The 16,622-nt window shown below is 43.2% G+C and overlaps 1 protein-coding gene across 1 annotated transcript in view; it reads right to left on the bottom strand.

The window, feature by feature from the left end:
- Positions 1-3,439: 3,439 nt before the first annotated feature.
- Syde2 (synapse defective Rho GTPase homolog 2) overlaps positions 3,440-16,622 on the bottom strand; it is a 34,865-nt gene continuing 21,682 nt past the window's right edge. Inside the window, exons 5-7 of the mRNA XM_028876883.2 lie at positions 11,154-11,335; positions 9,470-9,701; positions 3,440-5,486 (exon numbers count right to left, since the gene is read on the bottom strand). Coding sequence (XP_028732716.1) covers positions 4,993-5,486; positions 9,470-9,701; positions 11,154-11,335 — 908 coding nt within the window. The 3' untranslated portion in view covers positions 3,440-4,992. The remainder of the gene's footprint in view (positions 5,487-9,469; positions 9,702-11,153; positions 11,336-16,622) is intronic.

The raw sequence follows: 16,622 nt of genomic DNA, 5'->3' as shown, positions 1-16,622 counted from the left end.
TTTACTTTTTTAACTTATTTATTGTGCACATGATACTATGCATTTATGGAAGTCGGAAGCAGTTCTCTCCTTCTGCCACATGATTTCTGGTAGTCACACTCAGGTCCTTAGGCTTAGCAGCAAGTGCCCTTTCCTGCTGAGCCATCTCCAGCCGGCTGTGGTTTGAATGAAAATGCCCCGCCCCCAGTTTGAATACTTGGTCCCCAGTTGGTGGCGCTGTTTGGGGAGGTTTATGGGGTATGGCTTTGATGAAGGAAGTGTGTCACTGGGGCCGGGTTTTGAGCTTTAAAAGCCACGCACCATTCCCGCTTTGCTCTCTGCCTCCTGCAGAGATGGTTCAAGATGGTGAGCTCTCACCTTTCAATTCCAACCACCACGTCTACCACTTTCTTGTCATATTGGCTCTTAACCCTCTGGAACTGAAAGCCCAACCACACCCTTCCTTCTATAAGTTGTCTTGGCCATGGTGTCTTATCACAGCAAAAGTAACTAATGCGTAGCCTCTTTGAAGTGACATTTCATCAGAGACAGGGAAGCCAAAAAGGAACTACCTAAGTAACAAGTGAATACAAAGCTTCCCAAGCTGAAGGGCAAGTGGAGAAACCCTGGAGCAAGTGACATCCCAGGATGACAGAGTACAAGGAACAACAATACCCAGGAAGTGATGTATCCTACCTTTCCAGATCACTTTAGTCCCCACAGGTAACAGGGGCTGTGGACACCAAGAGGGAGCAGTGGCAGCGGATATGGAATGGCAGAAAGACATTAGACTGTCAGCAGTGACAGAGCAAGTGACAGGTTGGAATCTATCACACTTGAATCTTCGATGGGGGATGTAGGGGTAGGTGGACAACACTAACGTGGGAGCAACCGGGTGAGACAAGGAATAGTGAAGGGTTGGGGACATTCGTCAGTTTGGCCTGCTTAGCATTCAGATTCTTCCCTTGTAGACAGAAAAGTTCACCACCATACACTTTGGGCCACAGTGGTTCTAAACCTGTGAGTCGCGGCCCCTTTGGGGGCCCGAATGACCCTTTCCAGGGTTTGCCTATCAGATTTCCTGAATACCAGATATTTACATTACAGTTCAGCAGTAGCAAAATTACAGTTATGAAGTAGCAATGAAATAACTATGGTTGGGGGAGGGGGTCACCACAGCGTGAGGGATGAATTAAAGGGCTGCGGCATTAGGAAGGTTGAGAACCACTGCTCTAGGGGAAGGATACAGCGAATTCCTAAGCCCTGGGGACGGGGAACCAAACTGGTGCCTTTGTCAGGAAATCCACTTCAGAAACGCTGCAGGGCAGTTCTGAGCACCGCACAGCATGGGGACGGACCTGCTTCCTCTTTTCAAGCTTGATTCCTGTGACTGCCGTTCTTCCTAATATACGTTGTTTTAAAAAAAAATTGAAGCATAACTTATAAAAATCAGAGGTAAGTGTGCAACTCGAGATACAATCACCTCTGAAACCAACAAGGCCAAGATGTAAGAGTGTGTCAACACTGCAGGAGAACCTGGCCTCTGACTCACGGCTTTAAAAGTTCCTTTTCTGCCTGAGTTAGCCGGTTAATTTTTGGCTAGGTCAGAGTGTAACCAAGAACTCCCACTTGCAGCAATCCACCGCTCATCAACCAGGAACCAAATGGACTTTTGCAAACTGGTCAGGAAATGGGGGTCAAAGGTCATTTCTCCTGTATTTGGGTGAATCAGAATCCAATTAGGATTTATGGGCATTTCTGAAACAGGGTTTAACTAAATAGTCCTGGCTGGCCTAAACTTGCATGCCGGGCGGTGGTGGCGCACACCTTCAATCCCAGCACTCAGGAAGTAGAGGCAGGTGGATCTCTGTGAGTCTGAGGACAGCCTGGTCTACAAAGAGAGTTCCAGGACGGCCAGGGCTGTTATACAGAGAAACTCTGCCTCAAAAAACCTAAACAAACAAATATAAAATTACTCTGTGATCAGGAAATGAATTCCAAACCCATTTTCTTTAGGGTCCCTAACATAAAACTACACATTCTGCCATTTTCCGTGGATGGTTAGTACATGAGATATAGCATCCTTAGAGATGCGCAATGAAGCCTTTTGCTTCCGGAGTCTGGTGGTGACTGAGCATCAGCACCAGATACAGGGAGTGTATCTCCCTTGTTAACAGAACATCATGAAGCATTTCGATAATGGCTGCTACCAATACCATCTAACCTAAAGACCACTTTAAAAGGAAATCAGTTTGGGTTTTTGGTTTTTAGACAAGGTCTATATAACCTGGCAGTCCTGGAACTTGCTATGTAGTCCACACTGGCCACAAACTCACAGAGATCCACCTGTTTCTGCCTCCTGAGTGCTGGGATTAAAGGTGTGTGCCATCATGCCTGGCCATTTTTTTTTTTTTTAAATGACAACTCCCTTCTATTGCTTGAACTATACTTCCAAAGCCTACAGGCAGGTTCTTTTGGCTCCTACTTCAAAATTTATCCATAATTCTCTTTGTAAGGTAATAGTCTTGCACGCATGCACGCAGGCACGCTACCTGTATTGCTGCTTCTCTTCTGAACAACCATGTTTCCGTCTTAGCTTACTATACAACTGGAAAGACTATTACCTAATGTGAAATGCCTTCAATGTTCTAACCTAGTTTCAACAGGAGACTGCAGCCCAATCAAAATGAAGAATGGGGAAGAAATGAAGGTCCATAAGATCTGGAGAGATTCCAAGTTTATCTCTGGTGTACCCTGCTCATGTTGCAGCAGATGCAGGACCCCCAGGATCTCAAGCAAGCACTCAGAGACTGTCATGATTGTATAGATCCAGAGGCTGATGTATGCGGGTCTTGTTCGGGGCAGTGACGGCTCACTGGGTAAGGTGCTTACTCCCAAGCACGATGCCTGGTTTGATCCCTAAGACTTCCACACACACGCCATGTGAAGTGTGAGTCTCTCCCACCCAGACACACACACACACATGCACACACACACACACACACACACACACACACACACACACACACACACACACAGTGTAATTGTTTTAACGCTTATGTAAAAGCATCTAAATCTGGCAATTCTGGAAGCAGCCATGCAATGAAAAAGGCCTGTAGCTCTGACACTGATTTAAACAAAAAATGTTTAACATAATCAAGGCTACAGGGACATATCAAGAACTATTCTCATTAAAAATAAAATAAAATAGGCCTTGAAGTATTTCAGACTCCAGAAAATTCCAATTTTGGACATATCAATGCTATATATATTTATGGATAACTCATGTAAGAATATGAAAATGAAGCCGGGTGGTAGTGGCGCATGCCTTTGGTCCCAGCACTGGGCAGGCAGAGGCAGGAGTTCGAGGCCAGCCTGGGTTGACAGAGTTCCAGGGCAGCCAGGGCTACACAGAGAAATTAGAATATGAAAGTGATCCTTAAAATCAATTATAATAGCATGACACTGTTAAAATATTTTAATAAAAGTTATAGTTCTGGAGCCACTTACTTGATTTATTTAGTGTACATGACACAAAAGGAAGAAAACAGAGATATTTTCCCTATAAAACATTTAAAACTACTTTGTTTACTCATGATATTACCCATTGCATAGTCTCTGGTATTTGTTACACAAAGTTTAAAAAAAAATGAAAGTCTCATATAAAAATAGTTATTTTTCTTTATACTAGTGGCTTTCAAATTAAATATCTGGATGTTATGTGTATGACATAGAAGAGGTTGTTACATTAAATACTTTCAGATTTAGGAAAACATTAAGAAACCTGTCACACTTTAAACTTGGTAACTCAACTTGCATTCACACTCTTAAAATTACACATTCTGTAAAGTATAAAAGCTCTTTTTAAACACATTGCAATTTAATTTTTAAAGGCTTTCTAAATTTACATTTTTCAAATGCCAGTATGATTTCTGTAACAACTATCCCATAGATGTTCTTAGCCAAAATAAGTTAATTTAAAAAAAAAAAAAAAAAATTTAACAGGTAGTATCCTGGCAAGAGGACTTCTTTAGAAGCAATGGCAGTTACGAAGTCAACATCTTAAGCGTACCACTACCAATAAATACTTGAAGCATAACAGAAGACAAAAATGCACAGGACAGGGGACGTTTCTGTCAGTCAGGAGTGCAGCTGCTTGATCCCTAAGTAGCTGAAGGCTTCGGCCTCAAGTGTGACTTTTCCCAGGGATACTGCGTCTATGGAGCAAAGTGGAAAGGCTAACATTTCTGCTTAAACATTTCTAGTGTGCTTTTACTCAAGTGGTTTTTATGTAACCTGTCTTTTAACTTAATCTTTCCCTGAAGAACACATTTTTAAGCTAGTAAATTTGGCCTCGTGACATCGAGTTTTTAAAATACATGGAATTCTACAGTCAACCCCTTCCCTCACTGTAAACCTATCTATACAATGTACTTATAAATATATACATATTCTCAGTCATAAAAATATTTAATTTTCATAAGCTTAAATAATTACTGAATGTTAATACAAAATACATCACTATCTGTATAATTTTACATTTATAAAAAGTTTTCTTATAGCAGCATTCGTATTGCAAATGAAATGTGACCAAATGACATTGCACAAGGACTCTGACTGCAAATCAGCCTGGCGAGTGGCAGGGTCCTCTGCAGGGACATCTGTCCCCACCACAGAAGAGCAGTTCTCACAATGCACCCAAGACTCGAGGGGAAATAACATCCCTGATCCTTAGAAACACCTCCAAGTTTCCTCCATGCAACCAGCAAGGTTTATTAAAATGTCCCCCAAAGTCCCAGTTACCTTTATGCCCCCTAACAGTTCTTAACTAAAATAATCCTATTAATGAAGAGTGTTTATAATTGAATCACATGAACTTATTAGGAATTAACTTAAGGTTTAAACATTAAAAAAAAAAAAAAAAAAGTCATGAGAGGAATAAGAAAGGAAATGGAGAGGCTTGACCTGAAACTTGATGACGTCATCACAAATTAGCCACCCCCGCCCCCAATCTCAAACACTCATATTCAGCTTGTTCTTGCTGAGCTCCCGTTCCAGATTGCCAATCAAAGTATCGATACTTTCTTGCAGATCTCTGAGGTTAGCTTTCTGATTCACCGCGGACTCAATCGTCTCCACTGTCAAGTACGTCTGAAATGTGCATGCTGCAGACATGGGGATTTGCTGCCCAATCATGACTTCTGCTCCATCCACTTTGCAATAATCTCTATTTTCTCCATCTTCTAAGGGAACATCATCATAATCCAAATCTTTGAAACTGTCTTTCACATTTGAAAAATAGTTTTCCCCACAGCTGCTCCAGTCTCCTGCATAGCGATTGCGGAGTGGACTCTCTAACCTGGCCGGCCTTGGCCTCAGCACCCCCGAGGAATCCGTACTGTTCAGATTCAATACACACGGTCGCTCTTTCTTTCGCCTCAGATAATTCAGAGATGACTGCTCCAGGCACAGGCTGTCTGTGGGTTCTTTGACAGTTAAACGTTGCACTAGAAATGAATACATGTACTTTAGTAACAGTCACTGTCCTGAGAAAGACAGCACACAATGAAGCCATTTAATTATCAACTACGAACATGCACTTGAGACATGCGTTCTATTGAAAGAAAGCATCCTATGGTAACTTTTCTACCACCAGATATAATTAAGATCAGGCATACAAGCTAGTAGAACGTTCAGTGGTACTACTTCATGCTAAATAAAAACACTCCCCAATGAAACTCCCAACGCTGATTAACTTTCTGTGCGAGTTAATTGTTATCTAGCTGTAATTCTAAGCCAGTAGCTTCTCTTACATTAAAGACTACAGCAAAAAGCAGGCAAGACAGGGTGCATGGAACAAGATGCTCCTTTTCTACAAACATCTAGCCCAGGCAAGGCGTCTACAGTGATCCTTCTGGCTCTGACCTTAGCGGGCTTTTTTGCAGTTAGCAGTGTGTCATCATTTACCAAGCAGGCCAAATCTCACTTTGATAAAATGCATGAATACTAGACTTGGCCATTGGTTACCTGAGTGATTATACAGCATTAGCTACTAATAGTCTTCAGGGGTTTTTTTGCCTGGAAATAGCACAGATATTTTATTTTCCAATTTTGGTTAGAGATTTAACAACCTCAAATAACGTTCTTTATATTCAGACTGTTTTCATCTGAGATAAGCTGCATTCTGCCATCTTGCATTGTACTGATCATGCAGGAGATGACAGACACACGTGACTTCATACAAAACAAGACTTACGTTGCTTACTTAGGACAAAATATTTGTCTAAGGTTCTTCTGCATATAAAATAGACTGTGTAAAATGCTAGGACATAGTTATTAAAGATTATCCACATTACCTATCTCTTTCTGCTTGTTTATTCTGTTCTACCTCTCCTTTATAGCTCCCTCACTAAGATAAGGAGCATAAACCAGTGATAACATCGATTTTGCAACATAGAATGAAGCTTGGTTTCCAAAAGGAAACAACTTAAAAATGATACACATATCTTAGTCTTCCACTTAAAATAATATTCCCAACATTTTGCAGAGATATTTTACATATTTCAACTTTTATTTTAGCAACTGTACATGGTATGTTTTTAACATTTCTACTGATTTAATTTTTACCAATTTACTTTGAGTATGAGTGTTGTGCCTGCATGCATGTGGATGTGCAGATATGTGCTTGGTACCAGTGGAGGAGAGAAGAGGGCATCTGGTCTGATCTCACTGCTTCCTCGCTTTCTTCCTGTACCCCCTGTGCTATTCCTGTTCTCACCCTCTGCCAAGCAGTCAACAGCACACTGGAAATCTAGAGGAAATCCACGTCTCTTCTGCTCAGCCAGGACTCTGCTGAAAACACTTTTACAGTTTCTTTGGCGAATACTCAAGAAACCATGAAATCCTTATTTTACATTAGACTACAAATTCCACTTCTGAAACATCGCTATGGCTGTCTTCTTAAACTACTGATACTGGGATGTTTTCCTATAAACTGATAAGGAAAATGGCTAAACTTCACCCTGAAAGAGAAGGTCTGCCTTTCACCATGCTGACTCTGACTGCCTGTTTTCAACAGAAAGTGAAGAGGCCGCCAATTAAGGGTGTTGAAAATGTAACAAATACTTCAAAATGTAATAAATACTAAGAAACTTAATTTTTCCTTATATCTTATACCAGTAGATTTTAGTTCACTATATTACTTTCATTTAGAAAACAGCATCTTTATTTAATAGAACTATATTAGGTGACGGTTAGTGCTGGGAACTAAGAACATGGGGTAGGTAAACATCATCTATGATCTTACAAATTTTACAACCTAGGAAGAAGTAGGAACCCTGCCCCAGATGTATTCATCATGAAGAATGAGGAAGAACAACATACATCTACATCCCCACTCTGAAGGTAAAGATGGACACACAACAGCATCCAGGGTTCTTCTCAATCGAAAACCCATTGTTTTTTAAATGCTCCAAACACAAGACATATAAAAAAGACTGCCCTTTAAAAGTGTAAATGTTTCTACCGTTCCAGGACCCCTTGCTCACCCAACTGCAAAGCCGCTGACAGAGAGAAATGAGCAGGGTGTGCTGGACAATGAGGGCAGGGTAGTGTTGTCCCCTTCAGGGGCTAATACAACAGGACTTTATGAACAGAAATCTCAAAGCAAACTACCTTCTTACCCCAAATAAGGGGGGGAAGATCAACGGTAACACAAAAAGCAAGATGTGTAGGAAACAGAAACAGAAGAGGATGAAGGCAACCCTGCATGGCCCTGAGCGGAGGAAATCCCCCGAAGAATAGTTAGGCTGTGCGCCCTTCCACTGAATGCACGGGACGGCTCTGGCATTCTCTGTCACGCCTCCGTTTTCACAGGCCCAGTAACTGCTCCTTATCGACATGATGTCCACTGTTCCTAAAATCCGTAACAGGCAATTTAAAGGGGAAAACTATTGTTTCCCCTCATTCTCTGCCGGGTTCTGTCTTTTGTCTAGGGTACTTTCAGGGGAAATAACAGGTTATAGAAAAAGGTTATGATTACAACCCGCAAGGAAAGTCTTTGGAATAAGATGCTGAACATGAGACAGTTGTTTAAGTTATCACTGAAAGACAGTCCAGGGCTGGAGAGATGGGTCAGGGTCAGGGGCACTGGCTGCCCCTGCTGTGCACACAGGTTCAACTCCCAGCACCCACAGGACTGCTAACCACTGTAACTCCAGTTCCAGGGGATCTGACCCTTCTTCTGGCCTCCACAGAAATGCACACGCAAGCAAAACGCACAGACAAAATAAATTAATTCTAGATAAAATGCAGTCAGTAATAAATCTATTTAAATTTACATATACAGATATGTGTGTGTGGCACAGAGAAGTGGGGGGCAGGGCTGAGAAGACGGCTCTGTGAGTAAAAGAGGTTACTGCACAAGGGTGGGAGACCTGAGCTCCATCCACAGGACCCACAAGCGGAAGGAGAGAAGCTGTCCTCTGACCTCAGATGCACGTACATATCTCCACACATACACACACAAAATAAATCAATGAAATATAAAAACCAAGTTTTAACTTATTACTTACGTATGTTTTTTCTGCGTGTATGTAATATGCACTATATGAATAACTGATGCCCACAGAGGTGAGAAGAGGCACCAGATGTCCTGGTGCTGGAGTCAGAGATGGCTGAGAGCTGGCATGTGGGTGCTGGGAACTGAACCTGTCCTTCGGGTCCTCCGGAAGAATAACTAGTGCTCTACCCACCGATTATCTCTTCAGTACCATGCAAACCAAAGTTTTAAGACCAAAATAGCAAAGACAATTGCCAGCAGGAGCTGAAGTAATTTAAAAATAACCATCTGTATAGTGATTCTGTCCGAAAGAATGGGCACGGGCTGGAGAGATGGCTTGGGGTGAAGAGCACTTGCTGCTCTCCCAGAGGACCCACATCTGCTGCCTCACAATTGCCTGTTTAACTCCTGCTGCAAGGGACCCTTCTTCTGGCCTTCTCAGACTCCCATATACATGAGCACATCACATAAATAAAAATAAAATAAATCTTAAGACCACAAAAAGAAAGAACAGACTTAAAAAGAAAAATGCATTTTGCTTCATAACAAATTAAATAAAAGGTGAGAAAATACATTAATAATTGAGTATTAGGTGCTAAAAACTGTGCTGTACCTTAAGTATACCCTTGTACTTAATTTTCACACAAAGTCTATAAACTCAGCTTGCCAAGGTCAGAGCACTGTATGTGGTCCAACCAGCATTCCAACCCAGGTCTAACTACATCCAAAATGTGTACAATGGCTCAAATGTCTGCCACATTATGAGCACACGCAAAATATAAACAGCAAACGCTGCAGAGCAGGTGTCAATTCTTCGGTATCGAAAACGCAAAAATCTGGATTTCCGCCCCCAATTACATCCAGGCACTTTAATCATCAGCTAACCCGCTATCCCATGGCTGCTAAAGAAATGTCCAGAGACTCCTTTACCTGGCCAGAGCTGGAGCAGGTAATGAAGAACTTCGATGTGTTTTTTAAAATCCAAAGCACTTGCGAGCTCTTCAGAATCGGTGAAGACTCTGTTGTTGTGGGTCGAAGTCTCTTGCCTCTGGTTAAGCAACACTGGTCCAAAGCACACAGCCAAATTCTGGCAAGTCATCTTATTCACTTCATGGTACGAAGCTACTAATTTCAGATGATCCAACAACATCTTTAGGGTTGCCTAAGTATGTCCAAACATAATTTAATCCACTGAATGGCTAGATGTCCACATAAAATATTAGTAATATATTCTAAATTCCAACTGGCCCCCTTAGGAACTCTCTCCTTCACCCTCTAAAGTGATAACAGCAGCTGCTGCTCGTTTAAACATAGATGACCCTGGGGTTACATGAGGGACTGCCACACGAGGAAGCCTGACGTTGGGAACGGGGCTAGGACCGTGGGGATCTCCTAGGAAAGGATGATTGTTAAAGGCCAACATGCTTCTCTTGTTTCCTCATCATGCTTTTTAACTAATATTTTAAACAGATAAAATTACAAAAAGGGAAAAAATAATAGAATTTATATATATGTCCTAAACTAGGCATGGTAGTGCATGCTCTTTATTCCCAGCACTTGGGAGGCAGAGGCAGGTGAATCTCTAAGCTCAAGGCCAGCCTGGTCTACAGAGCAAGTTCTAGGACAGCCAGGGCTACACAGAGAAACTCTGTCTCAAAAAAAAAAAAAAAAAAAAAAAAAATATATATATATATATATATATATATATATATGTATATATGTATATACATGTATTTTCTGAAAAAATACTGTTTTAAGTCTTTAATATAGGAAGTTGGCTCAAAAAAATTATTTAAGTTTTATGCATCTATGGAAAAGAGTGATTTTTTAAAGTAGTATATCTTATCAACATTTTAAGAAATGAGTTGTAATTCCTTTATAAATTATATTAATGAATGTGAATTTAGAACTGCTATTTAGGGGCTGGAGAGATGGCTTAGCAGTTAAGAGCGCTTGCTGCTTTTGCAGAGGACCAGAGTTCCGTTCCTAGCACTTACATCAAGCAGCTCACAATAGCCTGCAACTCCAGCTCCAGGGGATCGGCACCCTCTTCTGGTCGCTGTAGACACCAAGCATGCATGTGGTGCACATATACATACATGGAGGCCCTTGTACAGACACATAAATCTTTTTTATATATAATGTTCCTTAGTTCTCATTTGCTAGAAATTTCCTTCACTTTCATTCTGTGTTTTTTGTTTCTGTAGCTCAGGCTTTCCTGGAACTCACTTGTTCTCCAGGCTGTCCTCACAGAGATCCAACTGCCTCGGCCACTCAAGTGCTGGGATTCAAGGTGTGCGCTACCACTGCCTGGCTAATAAAATAAATCTTCTTTTCTTTTTTTTTTAAATGATGGGAACAAAAATATACCTAAAAGCGAAGCTTCTGGATAAAATAAATCTTTAAAGCAGGACTTAGAAGGCACATTCATGCCTGGGCTAAAGTCATACACAGAAAACATAAAACTGATTTCTAGATCTATTTAAGAAGTTTAGGCAGGACTAAACCCAAGTGCCACAAATGTCAGAGACCTAAAGACCATGTGTAGTGACGAAGCGTGAACAGTGACCTCGTGTGCTAGCTTTCAGGGAAAATGTCTACCAAGTATACTTACCTTCTCAACGTCCGGCAAGCAATTCAGGAGGCCAACGGCGAACTGGGAGTCACTGGACTCGTTCTCACAACCATTTGACGACATTTTCAAGGGACTTTTCACCATTGCATCTAACACGGCCTCATACAGCTGCTTTGTTATCAGTGGAGAAGGAAGCTCTCTTAGATAGTCCTTGAGAACACCTGTAAAAGTAGACCAGAGACAGCAGTGACGGTCTCCCAAGTGAAGTATGTGCAGTGAGTGCTTTAAAAATGCAAAGAGCATGGCAGTCAACTTTGTCAAGATCTGAAAACAAGACAAACAACAACATAAAAAGTGTCACCACACACTGACGATTTTCATTGCCTAAGTTTCCTTAGTAACTAACTTTGGAACATGCTAGAACACAGACGTAATTCCCATAGCTTTGTTCAGTCGTGATGAAAGATGTCCTTGATTTGTAAGCCCTACTGACTCTGCTCCCATGAGAAGATCCTGCATGTGCAAAGAAAGTAACACATACTAATCTTAGTTGTTAACCGCTCAACTATCCGAATTTTGAACTTCTAAACTTTTAATGGATATTGAAAGGGTACCAAATGTCCAAAGCCTTTGTAAATCAGCAAGGGACATCAACATATCTCCTCTCTAAAGCTGTTGCACTTGTATCTTAAACAGATAGATCGCTAGTCTCTAATGCTACACTGTCATACAAAAGGAAAAAGATCCTTCCTAATGCCAAGCAAATTAAAACAAGAGTCACGGACAGAAGCCATCGGACTTGTCATTTGTAATTCAGCAGCAAGGGGACGTGCTTCTTTGCCAGGCGAGGGCTTTACCATCAAGTGAGTCTTGGTGACATCGACTGAAATAGGGGGCACAAAGAGAAACTACCGTTCAGCAGGTAGGAAGGGTGTCTATGGGACATGGACGTTTGCTCCATACACAACTTAGGAGGCTTAGGAAGACATGGCCAGAGCTGGACCTGAGGATGCGCCACTTAAAGGTGACTGTGACTCTGGAGGTGTAAGGATCTGAAGTGCAAGCTCATCTTTTGTCACACAGCAAATTCCAAGACAGCCTGATAACCAAGTCCCCATCTCCTACCCTGGCCTGACCCCCAAAAGTGTGTACACAGGCATGTGTGTGTGTGTGTGTGTGTGTGTGTGTGTGTGTGTGTGTGTGTGGTGTGTGTGCGCACATGTGTGTGTATTTGTGTGACTGAGAGTATTGGGAAGCAAAATAACAGTGTCAAGAATGGACTAGGAAGTAACTCCAAAGGGAAGAGCTCTCTCAAACACAGCTAAGGAAGAGTAACAAAGATCCCATGTGGTTAGAAAAGGAGGTTTCAGGGATGAGTAGAGGCATATATGTTGCCAAGGAAGACGAGGAAAAGCTGCTTAAGACAGACCCTGAGGTATCACATGACACACAACAGTAACTAGGTTAGGTAAGACTGGCCATGAACGCCATGGGGAGCAGTCCATTCCAGCACCACCGCATCATGATCTCCGGCCTGGGCCCATGCCCCTGTATTTATAAACAAATTCCTCTGGGGAGTCCACTGCAAAGGGTTTTTGTAGCGAGGTCTAGGAGACAATGACCTAGAGGCAATTAGAGATAAGGACCAAAAAAAGAAGAGTCGTGAGAAAAGGAAATCAGCTGCCTTGGCAAGCAGTTACAGGGAGTAAAGGACGGAGATGAATGGTTAGATGAATGGGCAAGACAGCAGAGAGGTCTCCAAGGCCCAGGAGAGGGACTGTCATCATCTGGGGAGTCCCCAGGGAAGAAAGCAGAGACTCCTGAGAAAACAGGAAGGGACGGAACCAGTTCACGCTGTCAGGAATTCGTTTGTGTCCGACACCCCGGGAAGTGGGAAGGATGAAGAGAAGCACTAACAGCGGTCAAGGCAGAAGGCACTGCTCCCACCCAGGACCTCCATCTCTGTGACGTGAGGAGGAGACACCTGCACACTGGAGAAGGGGGGGGGGCACCGAGGAGTGGGGGGGAACCAGTGGGGGGGGAGAGAGGAAAGAGAAAAAAAAGGAATCCGATACATGCTTGTGGGAAACAAAACAGGTACAAAATTTTACTCAGAAAACTAACACTATCTCTTGAAAAAAATTATAGATCTTTAAAAATATATATATAACTATAGTCCGTGTTTACACACCTGAGGATAACACCCCCCCTTAATCGATTACAGAATCAATGCAGATCCTAACAAAATCCCAGCTAGGAACAAGGAGCATAACTCAGTGCAGAGTTTTTGCCTAGCATGTACAAGCCTTGGATTTGATCACCATTATCACCAAATAAATAAAACAAAACCCAGCTGGCTTTGTCACAGAAACTTATAAACTGATCCTAAAAATTATATATAAGAAATTCAAATAAATATCCTGGAAAGGAAACTGTGAGCACTAAAACCTGCCAATTTCAAATCTTGCTGAGTTTTCATCGTCAGTGTGACAGGAAGGCATCAGGATGCACAGCCCCGCAGAGCAGGAAGGAGAGAGCATCATGGGGGCTGCAGAGGAGGCTCAGTGGTCACAAAGCGCTTGCTGCTCTCCCAGCACCCATGTGGGAGCTCACAGCAGCTCTACCTCCAGTTCCAGGGACTCTAACTCCCTCCTCTGGCCTCGGCAGGACCCACACACGCACACAGTGCACGTGTACACGTACACACACGCACACACGCACACAGTGCACATACACACACGCACACGCACACAGTGCACGTGTGTACACACACACACACACATACACACGCACACAGTGCACGTGTACACACACAGGCACACACACACACACAATGCACGTGTACACACACACACACACACACACACACGCACGCACACACGCACACAGTGCACATACACACACGCACACAGTGCACGTGTACGCACATGCACACGCACAGTGCACGTGTTCACACACACACACACAGTGCACATGTGTACACACACACACACACACACAGTGCACATACACACACGCAAGCCAACCACTGACACACAAGACAAACAGGAAAAGAAGAAAACGGTCAAATGCAGCAGGGAAAAAGACTAACAGAAGCTAGAACAAGCCTATGTCCGCTTGCTAAAGACTAAAACACTCCTTACAAAACGCACAAAACTCAAAAGTGAGTGACTGATCTAAACGAGAAGTAAAAATCATGAAACTCAGAAGAAAATGATGAAAATTTTCATGATCTTGGGTAACAAAGCTTCAGATACAACAGCCAAAATTTTAAGTGGAAAAAAAAAGTTGGAATCATCAAAACTTAGACATTTTTGGTTTCAAAGGACACCATCAAAAGAATGGAAAGACAATCCACACAATGGAGAGAAGTACAAAATACTAGCATATCATTTATTAGATCAGGGATCTGAACCAGAACATACAACAAAAACTTCAGTTTTATAATATAGGCAAACGTAAAAGGAGCCAAAGTTCTGAGTCAAGAGTTCTCTGGGGTAAACAGTCAAAAGGGCCAATAAATCAATGACACATCAGTATTTGGAAATAACTAGAATAAAACGTCCAAAAGAACCATCATAAAGGACAGTAAACTGCTAAGAGAAGTTAAACACAACACTGACAGAGAATGGATGGTTTAAGGTAGATCATGTGATTTAACCTTAAGATATCAATTCTTCTCAAATTGATATTGTAATCATAATCAAAAGCCCAATAAGCTTTCCCATCCCCACCCCTCCCCCCTCATCCTGTCCTCTCCCCCCATCTCCTCATCCTGCCCCACCCCACTCCCCCACCCCCTCATCCTGCCCCCACCCCACTCCCCCACCCCCTCATCCTGCCCCCACCCCACTCCCCCACCCCCTCATCCTGCCCCCACCCCACTCCCTCACCCCCTCATCCTGACCCCACCCCACTCCTCTACCCCTTCATCCTGACCCCACCCCCTCATCCTGCCCACACCCCCTCATCCTGCCCACACCCCCTCATCCTGCCCACACCCCCACAGCAGAGGCCGTGCTAAGGATAGGAATTGAACCTCAGGAGGCCATCGCTTATCCACGAAGAGATTCCTGCACATTATATAGAACACAAAGTACCTATGCCAGCAAAAACGGAAAACAGTGAAGCTGGGATCTAGAGCTCCTCATCGGTTCCCACCACGGTGACAAAGTATCTGAGACAAGTCACTTTCTGCCATTGTGTCTGTTCTCTTGTTCCATGGAGTCTCTCTACACGGCCCTGGCTGGCCTGGAACTCACTATGTAGACCAGACTGGCCTTGAACTCACAGAGATCCACCTGCATGCCTGACCCGAGACAAGCGCTGTTTCAAAGAGAAGAATTTACTTTGGCTCAGGATTTGAGGGGCTTCAGTTCATGGCTGGCTCCGCTGCTAGGCCTGTGGTAACGCAGGAACACGACAGAGGGACATGGAGGAGGAGAGCTGCTACCCTCGGCTGTCGGGACACTGAGAGCGTGAGACAGACTAGGGACAAGAAGCAACCTTGCAGGCCACATACCGAAGACACAGTTCCTTCAACCAGGCCACGCTTTCCATTTTCCCACCCTCTCCCAGGAATGGTATCAAATTGCAAGTCCACCGTTGACTGAGCCAGAGCCCTCATGACTCATCACGGCCCCCAAGGTCCATCTCTGAACACTTTGTCTCAAGGGACACTTCCAATCCAAACCATAACAGTACCTGAAAATTCAAGTCTCACTGCGTAACTTAAACAATTCAGACAGTGTGGCTTAGGCATCACTAGACAGCCACAGGCTGATTACAGCTCAGGCATGAATGTTCACAGCAGCTTTACCTGTAACAACAACCCCAAACTGGAAACAAGGTAAATGTTGGTCAAGAGATGAAGGGATGCACCAATGGCATCATCCACTATATCCAAAGAGTGGAACACTGTCTGGCATAGACACTTGGAATAACACGGAAATTTCAAAATAATTTTGCTAGTAAACAAAGCCATGCACTTCTGTTTGATAATAAAAAGGAAAAGTCCCTCCTGCATGGTTCTATTCTAACTTCTAGAAAATGAAATCAATTGACACCAACAGAAAGATCTACGGCTGCCTGGTGATGGGGGCAATGGGTGATGGTGCCACAGGAGAGACACGAAGGACAGAAGGTGACACTCGCGATACTCACCGTGGCTACAGCTTCATGGTGCACACACATGTGAAGACACCCAGTTGTATACTTTACACTCATTTTATTTTATGCCTCAATAAAGCTGTTACGTAACACTAACCACTGGCATTGCAGGGTGGGAGCTTTGCCAGATGTGAGAAACCAACAGGGGCCATGGGAGGACACTCGGGACACGTGATGGCAGTAACTGAAATAATGGAACACTCTAACAGCGGGGACCCAGGAGAAAGCACGAGCACACGTAAACGAAAGGAGACTGACTTAGTGGAAAAGCGACTGGAAAATGCGTGAGCAAGCCTGAAGGTCGGCAAAGAAGAGAGCTGGAATGGAATCAGTTCAAAA

This window comes from Peromyscus leucopus, chromosome 6 (genome assembly GCF_004664715.2).
Source record: "Peromyscus leucopus breed LL Stock chromosome 6, UCI_PerLeu_2.1, whole genome shotgun sequence".
NCBI lineage: Eukaryota > Metazoa > Chordata > Mammalia > Rodentia > Cricetidae > Peromyscus > Peromyscus leucopus.
This window is presented reverse-complemented; position numbering and strand designations above follow the sequence as displayed.